Genomic DNA, 21207 nt, shown 5'->3' with positions numbered 1-21207 from the left:
CAGGAGACAATTTGGCTCCTGTGAAATGTATAATTTATAGTAACAATGATGGATTGTACTTCACATTCAACTAAGAATTTTGAAATGCTGCTGCTGCTGCTGCTAAGTCACTTCAGCCATGTCCGACTCTGTGTGACCCCATAGACAGCAGCCCACCAGGCTCCCCCATCCCTGGGATTCTCCACTTGCTGGAGTGGGTTGCCATTTCCTTCTCCAATGCATGAAACTGAAAAGTGAAAGTGAAGCCGCTCAGTTGTGTCCGACTCTTAGCGACCCCATGGACTGCAGCCTACCAGCCTCCTCTGTCCACAGTATTTTCCAAGCACTGGAGTACTGGAGTGGGTTGTCATTGCCTTCTCCAATTTTGAAATGACTTCCTCTCTTATATCTAATTAAGATATTTTACAGGTTCCTTCAAATAGTGAAAAGGTAATGTGATCTGGCTGTTACGTTGAAATTTGCAGATTATCTTTTTTTTTAATTTTTTATTTTATTTTATTTTTTAACTTTACAATATTGTATTGGTTTTTCCATATATCAACATGAATCCACCACAGGTATACACATGTTCCCCATCCTGAACCCTCCTCCCTCCTCCCTCTCGGTACCATCCCTCTGGGTCGTCCCAGTACACCATTAACATTAGCATTTTAAAAATCTCTTCTTATAAATGATTTTACATGAAAATTCAGTGGCTATATTAATTTCCTACCATCCTGAAAAAAAGATTTTGGATAGAAAAATCTGATATGTTTCTGTCACTCTTCTATTCTTTCTGTGAATGATTAGCTTCTAAGTTTTGGTGAATTCTTTTGCCACAGGTAGATTTCTCATCACACTCTGGCACAGAAATAGGAGCATAATAGTTATACACTGTAAGAGATATGGAATATGGAACCATGAGTAGATCAGTCTAGAATTAAATAAAAATTTAAATAATAAATAATATATATAACAATATTTCAAATTAAATTCAAATAATGTTTATATTATTTTATTAAGGCAATACATATGTATTAATTGTAAAAAATAATGATACTTTTAAAAGTATATGTTTTTTTTTTTCTTTTTAACGTTCTTCGGTAAAGTTAAGGAATTGCCTAAACCAGAGACATCCAATCCTGGCATTGTTTAACTTTAAATCATTTGCTTGTACATGCATTTGATTTTTAAAACACTAGAGGTGTAGGAAAATAGAATAATCACATATTTATCACTCATCTCTGTCATTATGTGTGTGTCTGTTATGAATATATGTATAAGTTTTTAGATCTGTATGAATCAGTATTAGTTGAACCTGGTGAGAGATAGGAAAGTAACATATGCTCTCCTAATTCCTTCCTTATGGGAGGTTTAGTTGCTAAGTTGTGTACAATTCTTACGACCCCATGGACTGTAGCCCACCAGGCTCCTCTATCTATGGGATTCTCCAGGCAAGAATACTGGAGTGTGTTGCCATTTTTTTCTCCAGGGGATCTTCCCAACCGAGGAATTGAACCCAGGCCTCCTGCGTTGCAGGCAGATTTTTTACCAAGTGAGCTACAAGGAAAGCCCCTGCAAAAAAGTCACTCAATCATGTCCAGCTCTTTGTGACCCAATGGACTATACAGTTCATGGAATTCTCCAGGCCAGAATACTGGCGTGGGTAACCTTTCCCTTCTCCAGGGGATCTTCCCAACCCAGGGATCAAACCCAGGTCTCCCACATTGCAGGCGGATTCTTTACCAGTTGAGCCACAAAGGAAGTCCTTCCTTATGTGAGCATATTAATTTGGAAGTGATTACATGATAAAATAACTTTAATGCCAGACATGAAGATATCTTTGTTGTAAAGATATCATTTTTTAGATTTTAAAGATCTTAAATTTGTTAGCATAATCACATATTTATTGACACCATCTCTCAGGGAATCTTTCACTTTCTCATTTCGAAGACTGTAGATGAAAGGATTCAACATTGGTGTCACAATGGTGTTTAGCACTGTGGCAAATTTGTTAACATCCGTCACATTACCCTTTTGTGGGCGGACATAGATGAAGATGGAGCTTCCATAGTAAAGTGTTACTACAGTGATATGTGAAACACAGGTGGAGAAAGCTTTATGTCGTCCCTGGACAGAGGGAATTCTAAAGATAGTAATAATAATATATGTGTAAGACACTCCTGTCAGGAGCAAGGAACCCAATAGCAACAAAACAGAGGAGACAAAGTCAGCCAGCTCAGCCACAGAGATATCTGCACAGACCAACTTTAGCACAGGAGCACTGTCACAGAAGAAGTGATTAATTACATTTGGCCCACAAAAGGGCAGAGGGGCAGTTAACATCGATGAGACCAAAATTGACAAAAATGCACCTATGTAAGATCCCAGAAGCAATGATATGCATGTTTGTTTGTTCATGATGATGGCATACCTCAGTGGGTTGCAGATGGCAACGTATCGATCAAAGGACATAACAGCCAAGATGAAGAATTCTGTGGAGCCCAAGAGAAAGTAGAAGAAAGACTGTGTAAGACATCCCACAAAGGATATTGCTTTGGTGAGGGAAAATGTGTTGGCTAACATCTTAGGCACCACCGTGGAGGTAATTGCAACCTCAAGGAAAGAAAGATTGGCTACAAAAAAATACATGGGTGAATGCAGACGGTAGTCACCACACACCAAAAGGATAATCATGGTGTTGCCAATCAGAGATATCATGTACATAAGCAGGAATGCAGAAAAAAGAAGAATTTCTACTTCTTTCCCGTTCTGAAATCCTAGAAGAATGAACTCAGTGACAATGGTCTTGTTTCTTTGATCCATAATTTCTCACTTCTGCCTGGCATAATAAAAAAAGAAGTTTATGATTGGTCTATGTATCTAAATCTTGGAAATAATCCACATATAAATTTTAACTATATTTTCTTTTTATGAAAGAAAAACAATAAAAACAAATAATTATTTTTCCAGTGTATAAACATCTTCTGAGATAAACTGTGCCAGATATAAGAGTTCAAGTGTGAAATTCACTCATAATAGTTGAATTAGTTCCACAATAAGATTGTGATAAATATCCTATTGAAAGACCTGTGAGTTTCCCCTCAGTGTAGAGAACCTAACAGTGAATTTAGTTCTTTAGAAGTCTTGTGAACAGATGCATAGAGTGTCCTTTGGGATAAACACATCACAGTGTCCTTAATCCATTCAGATGTAAAGCAATTCAGAGTGCTGGAAAAGTTGCAATAAAGTCTAATTCTATATGATTATATATGTACGAAATGTCTTTCAAAGCTGGCTTATCATTGAGAAGAAAAATGCTAAAATAAACAACTAAACATGATTATATAATATGTTCATTACTTTTGACTTACAAGTTCTAGACACTGTATTGTTAGATTGGCCACTATAAGTCAACTTTATGTAATTTCCATGTAGAATCACATCTTATAGCAAATGAGATATTCACAGGTATTTCAAGAGTAAGGGAAAGGTTTAAATAAATGACTTGTCAATATTTATTATATGTTTCTTAAAATTCAGAGAGACAGAGCAAATACTCAGCTAGGAGAGAGTAGAAAAATGAAACTTTTGAATTTTGAATATTCCCAAGAGAAGTAGTGAAAGCATAGTTTTGTATTCTTATACTAGAAAACAAGGGCCAAAAGCACAGAGAAAACAGGACACTTGTTAGAGAGAAGGTGATTTTGCTGGATGGTTATGGTGATATTTTGGATAGGCAAAAATAAAGGTTTGGATCGGGGCTAATTTCAAATTCCAAATCATAAAACACATAAAAATTTATACTGATAGGTTATGAAAGGGCTATTTTTATATAAGTGGGAATTTTTGTTGCTACTTTTCAATAGATGTGATGGATGAGCATGACAGAAGTGAACTAAAATTTACATAAGAGGATTAGAAATAAGACAATACCCTGTGTCTTTTTTATTTGTACCATTTTTTTTCGGATCCTAAATGTTTATTAGCTTATTCTTTTACTTACTTTTACTATTATCTATTTACTGCATAATGAAGAAACAGATAAATATATGATTCATGCATGTTACACTTTTTATGAGTAAGAGGAATAAGTTGGACCAAAATTAAAGTTAAAGCACTATGATTCTTAACAATGACCATTCTTAATACAATAACACAAATTCGGTATTTAAACAAATATGAACTAAATTTGTCAATACAGTGGCTTGGTATGAAACACTGCAACCAGTTTACTTTTCTATAATCTTGCAAAGAAAAAGAAATATTGATGGATATGATGAATAAGGAAAAAGTAATTGTGGAGTATATTACTTGAAAGAGGGTTTCTTGTGGTCTCATAAATGATTGGTTTGAATATGAACAATTGATGGGCATCTCAAAGGCTATAGTGATGCAGGGCAGAAGCTAAAGATTCAGGTGTTGTTGTTGTTCAGTCACTAAGTCATAATTGACTCTTTGTAACCCCATGGACAGCAGCATTCCAGGCTTTCCTGTCCTTTACCATCTCCCGGAGTTTGCTCAAACTCAGTTGGAAATAACAAAGATTTATTCAATCAATTCCAAAATTTTGCTTTAAGCTTAAGGAAATGGCAACCCACTCCAGTACTCTTTGCCTAGAAAATTCCATGGATGGAGGAGCCTGGTGGGCTACAGTCCATGGGGTCACAAAGAGTCGGACACAACTGAGCGACTTCACGATGATGAAACAAAAAGAAGAGATAGAACAGGAGGAAATGATAGTTTGGGGGAAAACAAACAAAGAATGCAAAAGCAATGTCAACAAAGAGTATCAGTTAAAAAAGAATATGGTAAATTCTCTCCTTACGTGCTGAAGCATACCTCAAAATTGTTATGAATGTTCAAGTGTATGGTTTCCAGGTATTCCTTCTCTGTAACTTGAGGATTTGGGTTTTGTCTATGATTGGAATCATAGCTTACTTCCTTCTTCTGACAGCCTCAGAAAGTTAAGAAACAAAGTCTGGTGACTGCAACAATATTGATATGTGAATTTTTAAATACTTTGTTGGCAAATGAATGATTCACAGCTATGAAGTGCCAGTGTATATCTGCAGATTATTAGAACTTGGAAAAGGAAGGAAAGCCTGAGTTCATTATTTCTGCTTCCCTAAGGGCAGGGTTTCTACTAGTACAATAGCCTCCAGAGAATAATTTATTTTAAAAATCCAATTAAAAGAAAAGTAAAAATGCCCCAAATTAAAAAAGTGAGAACTTATAAACACAATTTCTATAAGAAACACATTAAACTCAGCAAAACCATTACAGATGCTTTGCTCAAGACTCAGTCTTTCAACTACTGTGTAATGTCATGTACAGGCATCAGGTCATGAGAAAGATCTTGATATTTATCATTATCAGTAGCAACAGCAGCATAATCACCAACTACATTTATTGAATGCTATGTCTTGGAAACTCTTCCAAAAATTGTACTTATATCTTTTTTAATTTTATAGAAACTATATGACATAGACCATATTGTTACATTGACTTATGCTCTTTCACATAATTAATAAATAAAAGTGATATCAAAAGTCAGTCAAATTTCACAAAATTAATGAATAAAAATTATAAATTTTGTCTAATATTAAAATTATTAAAAAAGAATGGGCACATGGGCTTCAGTAGTTGTGGTGTGTGGGCTCAGCTGCCTCATGACATGTGAAATCTTCCTGGACCAGGTGGACCCCAGGTTCCCTGCTTTGGTAGGTGTATTCTTTACCCTTGGAACACCAGTTGAATGAAGTCCTTATATACTGGCTTTAGGCAACTGAAGATCTTCACTACTCATCGCACCTAAAGTTTCTAGAACCTCAGAAACCTTTTGTGATTTCTTATTCTACTTAGTGTTTGTTTCTAGAACTACAGGTAGCTATAAGTTGCAGTGGTATTTGCCTCTATCTTCAGTGGCTTCCAAACTCTGCCATAGGGCCCATGAACACACTGAAGCTGCACATAAACCAGTTTCCTGGGCTGCCTCCAGACAAGGAAAACATTGAACATACAGTGCCCTATTTATTTCAATCCAGAAGAAGGAATCTTGATATACAGGATTCCTCCCAGTTTCACTATTCTCCTTGGGTAGAGGAATATCATAAATAAGCATGCAAATGCTCTGAATTTTTCTACCACTTCTGCTTGAATCCTTTCATGATTTTACATCATCCTCTGTGCTGTAGCTTCTCAACTGGTCTCTCGAATTCTCAAAGTTTTCCTAGCCCTATATTGTTTTTAACTTTCTGTCTTTGTAGGGGAAAGATATTTTTGGCCTTCCATTTTGCTAACATCTCTCTATATATCATGTTTGCTGCTGCTAAGTCACTTCAGTCGTGTCCGACTCTGTGCGACCCCATAGATGGCAGCCCACCAGGCTCCCCCGTCCCTGGGACTCTCCAGGCAAGAACACTGGGGTGGGTTGCCATTTCCTTCTCCAATGCATGAAAGTGAAAGTGAAGTCGCTCAGTCGTGTCCGACCCTCAGCGACCCCATGGACTGCAGCCTTCCAGGCTCCTCTTCCATGGGATTTTCTAGGCAGGAGTACTGGAGTGGGGTGCCATTGCCTTCTCCAATATATCAAGTTTAAATCAACCTTAATTTTTCTTTCTTCTCTTATTTCTTTCTTGTCTTCCATGGTATAATTTTGAGTTTCAACTGAGATAATACAAATTACTGAATTGTCAAATTATGCATAGAAAACCCAGAGATCTCATTTAGTACCATTTTTTTTAATGTATAATTTCAAACACAAAAATATCCAAGTGTTTTTGACCTCTAAGTCTCCTGGTGAACTCTAAGCTCTTCAATGAAGTTTTTCAGAGAAGTACTATATATATCAGGGCATCCTTCCAACTCAATTTAATATATGATCAGATAAGATCAGATCAGTCGCTCAGTCATGTCCGACTCTTTGCAACCCCATGAATCGCAGCACACCAGGCCTCCCTGTCCATCATCAACTCCCAGAGTTGACTGAGACTCACGTCCATCAAGTCAGCAATGCCATCCAGCCATCTCATCCTCTGTCGTCCCCTTCTCCTCCTGCCCACAATCCCTCCCAGCATCAGAGTCTTTTCCAATGAGGTGGCCAAAGTACTGGAGTTTCAGCTTTAGCATCATTCCTTCCAAAGAAATCCCAGGGCTGATCTCCTTCAGAATGGACTGGTTGGATCTCCTTGCAGTCCAAGGGACTCTCAAGAGTCTTCTCCAACACCACAGTTCAAAAGCATCAATTCTTCGGCGCTCAGCCTTCTTCACAGTCCAACTCTCACATCCATACATGACCACAGGAAAAACCGCAGCCTTGACTGGATGAACCTTTGTTGGCAAAGGAATGTCTCTGCTTTTGAATATGCTATCTAGGTTGGTTATAACTTTCCTTACAAGGAGTAAGCGTCTTTTAATTTCATGGCTGCAGTCACCATCTGTAGTGATTTTGGAGCCCAGAAAAATAAAGTCTGACACTGTTTCCACTGTTTCCCCATCTATTTCCCATGAAGTGATGGGACCAGATGCCATGATCTTCGTTTTCTGAATGTTGAGCTTGAAGTCAACTTTTTCACTCTCCACTTTCACTTTCATCAAGAGGCTTTTGAGTTCCTCTTCACTTTCTGTCATAAGGGTGGTGTCAGCTGCATCTGAGGTTATTGATATTTCTCCCAGCAATCTTAATTCCAGTTTGTGTTTCTTCCAGTCCAGCGTTTCTCATGATGTATTCTGCATATAAGTTAAATAAACAGGGTGACAATATACAGCCTTGACGAACTCCTTTTCCTATTTGAAACCAGTCTGTTGTTCCATGTCCAGTTCTAACTGTTGCTTCCTGACCTGCATACAAATTTCTCAAGAGGCAGATCATATGGTCTGGTATTCCCATCTCTTGAAGAATTTTCCACAGTTTATTGTGATCCACACAGTCAAAGGCTTTAGCATAGTCAATAAAGCAGAAATAGATGTTTTTCTGGAACTCTCTTGCTTTTTCTATGATTCAGCGGATGTTGGCAATTTGATCTCTGGTTCCTCTGCCTTTTCTAAAACCAGCTTGAACATCAGGAAGTTCATGGTTCACATGTTGCTGAAGCCTGGCTTGGAGAATTTTGAGCATTACTTTACTAGCGTGTGAGATGAGTGCAATTGATACTTCTGTATAATATGTGTAATCACAGCACATATATTGAATACAATGATTTGGTTAAAGAAACATATCATTTTTAATTTGCATGACATTTACCAGGAAGTCCTGGTCAGTAAATACATAAAGTGCTATATGCTATAAGGAATCCTAGACAGGCCGATCCATCCTGCCAAATGTATTCTATAAATAAAGACTTCCCTGCTAACAATTTTTTTCCCCAAAAGTTGTACTATACACTTAATGGCTGCAACATTAAGGGAGGTTCTATTCACACCTATTATGGTTTTATTGTGAATAGATTTTTACCTTTATTATTTTCATATATTTATTTGGTTGATCATATCATTTCTTTCATTTATTCATGTAAATAATAAACTGATTTTTTGAAGACTTAAATAAACTTTCATTCCTTGAATATGTATCAATAGTTTATGATATATTAGCCTTTCAATAGAGAGCATGATCATGTTTGCTTATATTTTGGACTCTTTTATCTATATTTATGAAGAATATTGTTCTCTGGCTGTTGATTTTGTCATGTTCTTCTCAGTTATCAGTTTAGTTCAGTCCCTCAGTCCTGTCCGACTCTGCAACCCCATGCACTACAACAAGCCAGGCTTCCCTATCCGTTACCAACACCCGGAGCTTGCTCAAACTCATGTCCATTGAGTCGGTGATGCCATTCACCTATCTCACCCTCTGTCATCCCCTTCTCCTCCTGCCTTCTCAGTTAAAATTATACTTTATTATTATAGTAATACTATAATATAATTTCATAATTTTATAATAATTGCAATATTATTATAGGTCTTTTTGAGCTCATAAATGGGTGGGTAGAATTCTTTTATGTCTATTTCCTGAAATAATTTGTGTAAGGGAAATAAACCTTAATAATATTCACAAAATTTCACTTATGAAGTCATGTGGATCTATAAATTCTTCTGCAGATGTTTTGCAGGCCAAAGTAATGTTTTCTATTGTATCATTATTATAACCTTTTTGGCAAAAAAAAAAAAAAGTCAATTTTCCAATTGGTGCTAGTGGTAAAGAACCTGTCTGTCAGTGCAGGAGATATAAGAGATGTAGGTTTGAGTCCTTGGTCAGGAAGATCCCTTGGAGGATAGCATGGCAACCCACTCCAGGATTCTTGCAAAAAGTCAGACACAACTAAGAGACTTAGCACATGGCACATGTTAACTTCATCAAAGTTATCATTAAAATGACATAAAGTTTATGCTATATCATGCTACCTTTTCAATATTTGTGGCATTTGTAGTGATGAAGCATCTAGTTTTAGAAACCCTGGTGTATTCACTCACTTTAACATTTCATTAATGTTTTTTTAATTTTCAACATTAAAATACAAATTTTGTTAACATTTTTTTTCCATATATATTTTTATTTTTCTACCAAAAGAAGTAACTGAAAATAGCACATTTTTAAACTTAAATTTCTGGTAGTCAATAATCTTACATGTATTTTACTGGACTAAAATCAGTCTGTTAACATGGATATATTATTTTCTGAAAACTCCAAGGGATGATCCATTTTCTTGTTTGTTTTTTTTTTTAGCTTCTAAAGAATTTCTCAGTTTTTTGATCAGATGTGCATGTGTGCTGAGTCTTGATCATACCCACTTTCCAACTCAAAGCCTACACTGACTAGTCAATTCATTTGCACATAACCACCTCTCTGGGGGAGGGCCCACAAGCCACAAAGTGCAATCAACTCTAGAACATGGAGAAAGAGAAGAAATGAATTCTCCCAATGGCCTGCAGAAGGAAGACAGCCTGGCTGACACCTTGATGTTTAGGACTTCTGACCTGCAGAACAGTTTAAGGAAAAGAACCCTGCAGCAGAATTTGAAATGATGGACAACTTGACCTTGAAAAGATCTTGTGGTGATTTGAGATCCTGATGGCTCTCCAAAGGGTGAGGAGCCATTTGAGAGAAGAGTTTCCTTTGGCTGGTAACAGAAGACTAAAGCAGAAAGTTTCAAGCATGAGAAGAATTTAATGAGATATCCTTAAGATGGCAGAGTATAAGGACGTGTGTTCATCTTCTGCGAGAACTCCAAAATTAAAACTTAACTGCTGAACCATGGTTGACAGGAGAATGTTGGATCCCACCAAAAAAAGATACCCCAGGTCCAAGGGCAAATGAGAAGTCACAGGAAGATGGTAGGAGGGGTGAAATCATGTTTAGACTCAAACCCCATACCCTCAAAAGACACTCAAGGGCTCAAACAAACCTCGTGCACACCAGGACCCAGAGACCCCACAAAGACGGAGCCAGATCTGTGTGTCTGAGTGTCTCCTGCAGAGGTTCAGGTCAAGAGTGGCCTGCCTCAGGGACAGGGGCTCTGAGTGCACCAGACCTGGGTATGGCATAAGCACTCTTGGAGGAGGTCACCATTAAACCCAACATAGAACCACCATAACTTACATAGGACTCGAGAAACAGACACTTGGAGGGCACAAACAAACCTTGTGCACACCAGGACCCAGAGGAAAGGAGCAGTGATCCCACAAGAGACTGACCCAGACTTGCCTGTGAGTGTCTAGGAATCTCCAGCAGAAGCATGGGTCAGGGGCACTTACTGCAGCAGTGCATGTATGGGACCTTTAGAAGAAGAACTAAAGAGCCTCGATGAAAGTGAAAGAGGATAGTGAAAAAGTTGGCTTAAAACTCAACATTTAGAAAACTCAGCATTCAGATCATGGCATCCGGTCCCATCATTTCATGAAAATAGATGGGGAGACAATGGAAACAATGAGAGACTTTAGTTTGGGGGGCTCCAAAATCACTGCAGATGGTTACTGCAGCCATGAAACTAAAAGATGCTTGCTCCTTGGAAGAAAAGCTATGACCAACCTTGATAGCATACTAAAAAGCAGAGACATAATTACTTTACCAACAAAGGTCCAAAACTATGGTTTTTCCAGTAGTCATGTATGGATGTGAGAGTTGGACTATAAAGAAAGCAGAGCGCCAAAGAATTGATGCTTTTGACTGTGGTGTTGGAGAAGACTCTTGAGAGTCCCTTGGACTGCAAGAAAATCCAATCAGTATTATAGCCTGAGAATTCCTTGGACTATGTAGTACATGGTGTCGCAAAGAATTGGAAGTGGTCAAACAGACGATGGCAAGAGTGAACATCGACATTTTAGGAATCAGTGAACCAAAATGGACTGGAATGGGTGAATTTAACTCAGATGACCATTGTATCTACTACCATGGGCAAGAATCCCTTAGAAGAAATGGAGAAGCCATCATAGTCAACAAAAGAGTACAAAATGCAGTACTTGGATGCAGTCTCAAAAACAACAGAATGATCTATTCATTTCAAAGGCAAACCATTCAATATCACAGTAATCCAAGTCTATGACCCAACTAGCAATGCTGAAGAATCTGAACTTGAATGGTTCCATGAAGACCTACAAGACTTTCTAGAACTAACACCCCCAAAATATGTCCTTTTCATTATAGGGGACTGGAATGCAAAAGTAGGAAGTTAAGAAATATCTGGAGTAACAGGCAAATTTGGCCTTGGAATACAGAATGAAGCAGGGCAAAAGCTAATAGAGTTTTGCTAAGAGAAGCACTGGTCATATCAAACACCCTCTTCCAACAACACAAGAGAAGACGTTACACATGGACATCACCAGATGGTCAATACAGAAATCAGATTGATTATATTCTTTACAGCCAAAGATGGAGAAGCTGTATATAGTCAGCAAACACAAGACTGGGAGCTGATGGTGGCACAGATCATGAACTCCTTATTGCCAAATTCAGACTTAAATTGAAGAAAGTAGGGAAAACCACTAGACCATTCAGGTATGACCTAAATAAAATCCCTTATGATTATACAGTGAAAGTGACAAATAGATTCAAGGGATTAGATCTGATAGAGAGAATACCTGAAAAACTATGGATAGAGGTTCATGACATTGTACAGGAGGCAGTGATCAAGACCATCCTCAAAAAATGAAATGCAAAAAGGCAAAATGATTGTCTGAGGAGGCCTTACAAATAGCTATGAAAAGAAGAAAAGCTAAAGGCAAAGGAAAAAAAGGAAATATGTATCCATTTGAATGCCAAGTTCCAAAGAATAGCAAGGAGAGATAGGAAAGCCTTCCTTAGTGATCAATGCAAAGAAATGGAGGAAAACAATAGAATAGAAAAGACTAGAGATCTCTTCAAGAAAATTAGAGATACCAAGGGAACATTTCATGAAAAGATGGGCCCAATAAAGGACAAAAATGGTATGGACTTAAAAGAAGCAGAAGATATTAAGAAGAGGTGGCAAAAATGCACAGAAGAACTATACAAAAAATATATTCATGAACCAGATAACCATGATGGTGTAATCACTCACCTAAAGCCAGACATCCTGAATGTGAAGACAAATGGGCCTTAGGAAGCATCATTATGAACAAAGCTAGTGGAGGTGATGGAATTCCAGTTGAGCTATTTCAAATCCTCAAAGATAATGCTGTGAAAATGCTACACTCAATATGCCAGCAAATTTGGAAAAATCAGCCATGGCCACAGGACTGGAAAAGGTCAGTTTTCATTCCAATCCCAAAGAAAGGCAAGGCCAAAGAATGTTCACACTGCTGCACAATTGCACTCATATCACGTGCTGGCAAAGTAATGCTCAAAATTCTACAAGCCAGACTTCAACAGTCCTTGAACTGAGAACTTCCAGATGTTCAGGCTGGATTTAGAAAAGACAGAGGAACCAGAGATTAAATTGCCAAAGTCCAGTGGATCATAGAAAAAGCAAGAAAGTTCCAGAAAAACATCTCTTTCTGCTTTATTGACTATTCCAAATCCTTTGACTATGTGGATCACAACAAACTGTGGGAAATTCTGTAGGAGATGGTGATACCAGACCACCTGACCTGCCTCCTGAGAAATCTGTATGCAGATCAAAAAGCAACAGCTAGAACTGAACACGAAACAACAGATTGGCTCCAAATCAGGCAAGGAGTATGTCAAAGCTGTATATTGTCACCCTGCTTATTTAACTTATATACAGAGTACATCATGAGAAACGCTGGGCTGGAAGAAGCACAAGCTGGAATCAAGATTGCCAGGAGAAATATCAATAACCTCAGATAACACCATGCAGATAACACCACCCTTATGGCAGAAAGAAAGAAGAACTGAAGAGCCTCTTGATGAAAGTGAAAGAGAATAGTGAAAAAGTTAGCTGAAAACTCAACATTCAGAAAACTAAGATCATGGCATCTGGTCCCACCACTTTATGGCAAATAGATGGGGAAACAACAGAAACAGTGGCTGACTTTATTTTGCGGGGCTCCAAAATCACTGCAGGTGGTGACTGCAGCCATGAAATTAAAAGATGTTTTCTCCTTGGAATGGCCAAGTTATGACCAACCTAAACAGCATATTAAAAAACAGAGACTTTGCCAACAAAGTTCCATCTAGTCCAAGCTATGGTTTTTCCAGCAGTCATGTATGGATGTGAGAGTTGGACTATAAAGAAAGCTGAGCACCAAAGAATTGATGCTTTTGAACTGTGGTGTTGGAGAAGATTCTTGGGAGTCCCTTCAATCGCAAGGAGATCCAACCCGTTCATCCTGAAGGAAATCAGTCCTGAATATTCATTGGAAGGCCTAATGCCAAAGCTGATACTCCAATACTTTGGCCACCTGATTGGAAGAACTGACTCATTGGAAAAGACCCTGATGCTGGGAAAGATTGAAGGCAGGAGGAAAAAGAGATGACAGAAGATGAGATGGTTGGATGGCATCACTGACTCGATGGACATGAGTTTGAGTAATCCCCGGGAGTTGGTGATGGACAGGGAAGCCTGGCGTGCTGCACTCCATGGGGTTGCAAAGAGTTGGACATGACTGGCAGACTGAACTGAACTGAACTTATTGAATGGGAGGATTATTTCAACTATTTTGGGGAAGGGGTGGAGATTTCAAGGATTTGGGCCACCTCCCTCTCCTTGGTCTTTTAACAGTGCTGTGGAACTGTCATGGCACCTCTGGGTGTGTCATTTCATTTGTTGATTGAGGACTAAGGTCTAGTCTTGTCTGTCATCTTGGTCTTATTTGATTCTAATTGGTTTTTATTGTGTCTTTGGGCTATGTCATTCTTTCAAAAGTTGTGCCCTGCCCCTTTTCCTCCTGTTACAGCCTGATGGGAGTTCTCTTGTATGTTATTTGTCATTTTTCCCTTGTTACTTTTAATATTTTATCTTTGTCTTTAATTTTTTTTTAGTTTGATTACTATGTGTCTTGGTGTGTTCCCCCTTGGGTTTATCCTGCTTTGGACTCTCTGTGCTTCCTGGACTTGGTTGATTATTTCCTTTCCCATGTTAAGGAAGTTTTCAGTTATTATCTCTTCAAACATTTTCTCAGGTCCTTTCTCTCTCTTCTCCTGGGACCCCTATAATGTGAATGTTAGTGTACCTACTGTTGTCCCAATGGTGTCTTAGGCTGTCTTCATTTCTTTTCATTCCTTTTACTCTATTCTATTTTATCAGATCCCCAGGACTGGAAGCCTGTCGTGGCATTCAGATCCTGTCCAACAGTGGGAGAACTTCTTTGGTATTACTGTTCTCTAGTTTGTGGCTTACCCACCTGGTTGGTATGGGATTTGATTTTACTGTGTTGCGGCTCTTCTACCATCTTGCTGAAGCTTCTTCTTTGTCTTTGAATGTGGGGAATCTTTTATTGGTGTGTTCCAGCATCCTTCTGTAGATGGTTGTTCAACAGCTAGTTGCAATTTTGGTGTTCCCACAGGAGGAAATAAGCACATGTCCTTCTACTCTGACTCTTGAATCAGAAGTCATAACAGTCTATTTTAAATTGATAACAACTTAGCTTTAAGCTCAGCATAATTACTGCCTTCTAAAATATTTTATTTTTTTTGTATTACCAGTCATATTTCTTTACTGTGCCCTTATTAATTACTGTAGTTACAACTTTATTTAATACTTTTGTCTTTTAATATTTATACTACAGCTAATAATGATTTTATGTAACAATTACAGTATTATGCTGAATGTGTTTATATGTTTACATTTACCTTTAAATTTATACAGTCATATGTTCTCATATTACTAACTAGTTTCCTTTTATTTCAACTTGAAAAACTCTGTTTTTCATTTCTTGTATGGCAGCCTAGTCGTGATGACATTGTTAAAAATATTTAACTTATTTGCTAACATTTTATAAAAAAAAGTCACATTTTTCAGTATTTGGATTGAAATTTACTTAGGTATTACAATAATGAATGTTTGCATTACACTTTTGTCTCAAGGAATTTGTATACATGAAAGTCTATCACAAATGAACACTAATTCAATTCCAGCTAACGTATTATGCTTTTACCAAAGTATAAGCAAACTAATATTTAGTTGGTGAAGTCACTTTCTGTGTGCTTCATTGCCTATACAAATTGGAGGCTTTGACTCTATGATATTGATTGATTGGTTTCACTCAATAGAATCAAGTATTTGCTAGTATAGCTCTTTAGTAGAAAATATGACTGATATATCACCATTATAAATGCAAATATGGCTTTTTTATTTCAAGAAACTAATAAAAATATATTTGTGCTGCAGGGCTTGCCAAGTAGTGCTAGCAGTAAAGAACCCAACTGCCCATGCAGCAGAGGTAAGAGACACGGGTTTGCTCCCTGGTCCAGGAAGCTCCCCTGGAGGAGGGAATGGCTACCCACTCCAGTATTCTTGCCTGGAGAATATCATGGACAGAGGAACCTGATGGGCTAAGGTCCATAGGATCTCAAAGAGTCGGACACAACTGAAGTGACTTAGCACATACATGCTCTCTATGAGTGACATAACCAATACCTGAGAATATGCTAATTACATATATTATTTTCTGTATGAGCTCAATAGGTGATAGGATAAATATGTTCCTTAAATACCTTCTTACTAATTATGGGGTCTCTTGATTTACATGCCAGTATTTGAATTTTAGCTCACCAGGCTAATCTATCTGTGGAATTCCCCAGGCAGGAGTGCTGAACTGGGTAGCCATTCTCTTCTCCAGAGGATCTTCCAGACCCAGGGAAGGGATCCAGGTCTCCTACATTGCAGGCAGACTCTTTACCGTCTGAGCCACCAGCGAAGCCCTTGAAATTACTTATTGGTAAGGAAAAGTCAGTTGTCGTACTTAATTTCTTCATATCAGATAGTGCCAAGATTTGTCTCATAATTGAAAGGGATAGATAAGACAATTTCAACAAAAGTGGCAGCCTCTCTCTTTGGAATATTTCCAATTTTAAGCCACTGAGACATGGGCAGCAGATATAAAATCATCACCATTCTTAATCTCTCTGTACTCACCGACAAATATGTTTGCTCACAGAAAGTGTAGTGCCTCTTGTAGAGAAAAAGAGCTTTTTCATATTTGAAAGTCAAAGTTAGTGTTGTCCATCTGGATGAATTGTCAGTAATAATTTGAACAGTGACTACGACATGAAGCCTGCTGTATTCTTTCATCTATAAAACAGATACTTTAGTGAGTTTTATTTTCTTTCATTCTGACTGCTGATTATAATTTCAGTCAGAATATGAGAAACATGCAAAAAAAAAAGTCTTATTTAAATTTTGTACTTAGAAAGTTTCTTCTGTAATAATACTTAATTTAATATCTCTAAAACATGAGTTGCTAAGTATAGGCCACAAGAAGTTTTCGGTATCTATCTATATTCTAAAATGAACTCATATACAAAAGACATATTAGTCTTTGTAACTCTTTATTTACATAACTTCTTTGTAATGCACAACAGCACTCTGATTCACTGTAATGAATGAAAAATCAGTTGAAAATACTAGGTAAATTAACCACAATAAAAAAATAGCAAAGAAAATAAGTAAAATGCTGAAGTGAGAGATCAAAAATTATATATAATTTGGCAGTGCATTACCACTAAAATGTACTGGATATTACTGGAGGAAGCAAATAATTACTATAGTAATTATCAATTAGCTTTGTTTAGTTTTGATTTATGTAAAGCATTGCTGTGAATTACACAATACACATATGGAGGTTAGATTGTTTAAAGTATTTTGGAATTCTATACATTTGAGCCTCTAAAATGTAAGCTCAATTATAGTTCAACTATATCTTTCCACTTTGTTAAATTTGATAACTCTTAAATGAATATAATTTTGGAATGATTAGTTTTAGGTAATTTTTTCTAATAAAGTATAAGAGGAAATACATTGCCTTCTAAATATTCCATCACAAATATTTTATATTCATTTAATTTTTATTTATCTACATTATTCAAAGTATAAAAACAGGAGATCTATCTATCTATCTATAGAGACAGGTTGACAGAGAGTAGGAGAGATTTTAGATGACATTAAGTGAAAATATAATGACACTAGCCAATCTGGGAAATTATATATATATATACACATATATATACACACACACACACACATATATAATCACAAAACACATGAAGGTGTATTTTAATAAAAACCATGCACTGAAGAAAGGATACACACATATCAGAGATGTCAATTAATTTCAGCATTTTACACTAAATTTGTTCACCCAACTTTTTTAAACAACTCTATTTTCTTAACCATTTTACTCAGTTTTATTAATTGAATTCTTAAATGGGTAAAAAATAATTGTTGATCATTGAGTGAGAAAGACAGGCCAGAGATAATAGTCTCAATTATGGCATTAAAAATTAAACCAGAAATATGTTGAGGTAAGACTATTAATAAATATATAGATGATAGAGAGATAAACTTATAAATATATGCTTTTAAATATATGTACCCATGTATATTTCTATCTATGCCTATGTCTATAGCTATGCTTTCATTTATCTATATCTTTCCTACCAAGGGATTGACAGATTTTAAATCAAGTAGAGAAGAAGGCAGAATTTACATTTTAATATGGAGTTATACTTAGGCAAAACATTTGGAAAGAGCTCATGACATCTAGGAAGCATACACATCAGGGGTGAGAAAAATGACATCGGCAATTAAAATATAGAGAAAGGAAATGTAGTTTTGTAGATAGAAATTTAGCTCTTCTTATATTTCCATGTTTGTAGTAATATATTGAAGTATGATCTAATAAACATATGTGTGAGTTTATATCTGTTTCTAACTTTCTATCATCTATCTAGGCAGATGAATTTTAAAAATAAACGAATTGACTTTAAAAAGGTGAAAACTGGGTAATCAAAATGATATGAGAATGTCAAGGGAGAATGTAGAGAAACCCAAAAGGCCCAAAGAAGAAATTCTGAGATATGACATTTAATCCATTATTCAATAATCTAAAATCTTAGAAGATATAAGAAAAGATTAGAATTGTGTGTGCGCTCAGTTGTGTCCAGCTCTTTGGGGCCTCATGGACTGTAGCCCACCAGGCTTCTCTGCCAATGGAATTTTCTAGGCAAGAATACTGGAGTGGGGTGTGCCATTTCCTTACTCCAGGGGATCTTCCCAAACCAGGGATCAAACCTGCATCTCTTGCATCTCCTGCATTGGCAGGCAGATAGATTCTTTACCATTAGTGCCACCTGGGAAGCCCAGAGTTGTGTAGAAAGGAAGCAAATTTAAAGTAGAGAGAAGAATTTTTATTATGTTGTGAAGTTTATTTTTAAGACAAAAATTGGAGCAAATAATTATGTCAGTCAATTGATTGAAAGACAAAAAAATACAAGACAAATAGATGTAAGATGTGACACAGCATCATTGTATACTCCATATCTTTCTCTTACTAATTCATATGTAAATTAGGATTCTATTATGTTGAGAATCTGAAACAATTTGTTATATAGTTGCATAACATTATAACAGTTTGTAGACACACGAAGAGAAATTTTAAAAAATGTCATAAAGTACATATAAAGTATATGATTAATGTACAGGCTTATATTGATGGAGAACATATACCATTGAAATTATTTTTTACTTCTATCTCTTTCACACACACACACTCAACACGTTCATTAAAAAGATGATCATTAAATAGGAACACTTATTAGAGTTGTTATTTTTCAGGTATGCTGAGGTAATATTAACTATATTTAGGATTTATGACCACTTTAACCAAAGTTTTTTTCTTTTTTCTTAATGCAGAATATTTTATCAAGAATGAACAATATCTCCACGGGTATCCAAATTTCTTTTCTTTTGTTTTCTGGCCCATGAATCTTTCAGTTCTTACAAGCTGGGTTTTTCCATAGTAATTTACCTGGCAGCCCTAATGGGGAGTGGCCTCATTTTTACTATAACATCCTTCAGTTCAGTTCAGTCGCTTGGTCATGTCTGACTCTTTGTGACCCCATGGACTGCAGCACACCAGGTTTCCCTGTCCATCACCAAATCCCAGAGTTCACCCAAACTCACGTCCATTGAGTTGGTGATGGCATCCAACCATCTCATCCTCTGTCATCCCCTTCTCCTCCCGCCTTCAATCTTTCCCAGAATCAGGGTTTTCTCACATGAGTCAGTTCTTCACATCAGGTGGCTAAAGTATTGGAGTTTCAGTATCAGTCCTTTCAATGAATATTCAGGACTGATTTCCTTTAGGATGGACTAGTTGCATATCCTCGCTGTCCAAGGGACTCTCGAGAGTATTCTCCAACACCATAGTTCAATAACATCCTTAGACCCATGCCTCCACACATCCATGTACTTCTTAAGAAATTTGTCCCTGTTTGATACTTACCTCACTTCAGTTGTTGTGCTCAAAGCTGTTGTCAACTTTTTGACCCACAGGAATTCCATCACCTTTCTTAATTGTGTCACCCAGGTGTTTCTGGTGCCTTTTTCAGCAATGGCAGAACAATTTCTCCTCACAGGCATGTCCATTGGCTGGTATGTTGCCATTTGCCATCCCCTGCACTATGAAGTCATTATGAACAGAGGCACATGTGTCCAGACAGTGGTTCTATCCTGGTTCAGTGGTGGCTTACTCTCTGTTATGCCCACAGCAGAAACATTTTCTTTATCTTACTCTGGGCTCAACAAGATCCAACAATTCTGTGATATTCCCCAGTTGTTAGCTATTACTTGCTCAAAGAATATAACTGCAGAAATTGTGCTTATACTTGCTAATGCAGTCTTGGATTTCTGTTGCTTTAGGTGCATCATAATCTTATACATCTACATCTTCTCTACTGTCAGAAAGATTCTGTCTACAGAAGGGCCATCAAAGCCTATTCTGCTTGCCTCCCACACTTGGCAGTTAGTGCACTTTTTCTCTCAACTGCATTTATTGCATGCTTGAAACCTATTTTAGAGTATACATCATTCACTGATCTCATTTTATCTTCTTTCTATATTTTACTGCCCCTTCCTTAATCCCATCATATACAGCCTAAGAAACAAGGCCATGAAGACAGGTTTAAATAACTCACTCACTAGAAAGCTCTGACAAAGGAGAATATCCTTATCTTCCTCCAAGAATAGAGGTATTTTTCTTCTTAATATTTGTATAAGTACAAGATGGATCTGGCTTATTTGTTGTGTTAATCTCCAGGATTACCTGGACCCATGGTGATGATGCTTGGTCAATCTGCAATAAACTATAAAATCTAGTATTAATGAAGCTGCACTCAGGTCTGACAGTTCCAGTTTTGGAGACTTGCTAAAGAAAATGTGCATTCATAGTTCATAAATAGTTACCATTAGGCCAATTTAATTTCTGTTTATTGAGTCAGCTCACACATCCTGGTTTTGGATTCTTAACTAGAGAGCAGCTTCCTCCTTGAGTGAACCTGGATTCCCAGGTGTCCTGCTTTGTATTCTGGAGAGGAAGTACATCCTCTCTGGAGAATGTGACTGAGAATGGCCCCTGGAAGCTGAGCCAGGATGTTCTGAATCTCCTTAATATTGCATTACACTTTCTTGCTCCTGTTGCATTGTACAATTTACAGTAACAAACCTTTTCTGAGTATGCATTGATAGGTTATTGTCAGTCTTTCATATAATCTAAATCTATAAGACTGGAACATAGCTAAATAAAACATTTGCTTCTGTCTCAAAAGTTTTCATAAGTATCACTGAAAATTAAAACAGG

At 37.0% G+C, this 21207-nt stretch overlaps 1 protein-coding gene and 1 pseudogene across 1 annotated transcript; one reads left to right on the top strand and one right to left on the bottom strand.

The window, feature by feature from the left end:
• Positions 1 to 1836: 1836 nt before the first annotated feature.
• On the bottom strand, positions 1837 to 2805 carry LOC133252107 (olfactory receptor 6E1-like). Its single transcript, XM_061424829.1, has one exon. It carries the CDS (start codon positions 2803 to 2805, stop codon positions 1837 to 1839), a length of 969 nt encoding a protein of 322 aa, XP_061280813.1.
• A 1874-nt stretch (positions 2806 to 4679) lies between these two features.
• Positions 4680 to 20562, top strand: LOC133252106 (olfactory receptor 14A16-like; annotated as a pseudogene).
• The last annotated feature ends 645 nt before the right edge of the window (positions 20563 to 21207 follow it).

The sequence above is a fragment of the Bos javanicus genome, chromosome 7, assembly GCF_032452875.1.
Source record: "Bos javanicus breed banteng chromosome 7, ARS-OSU_banteng_1.0, whole genome shotgun sequence".
Classification (NCBI taxonomy): Eukaryota; Metazoa; Chordata; class Mammalia; order Artiodactyla; family Bovidae; genus Bos; species Bos javanicus.
The sequence above is the reverse complement of the archived record's forward strand: the minus strand, read 5'-3'. Positions and strand labels throughout refer to the sequence as shown.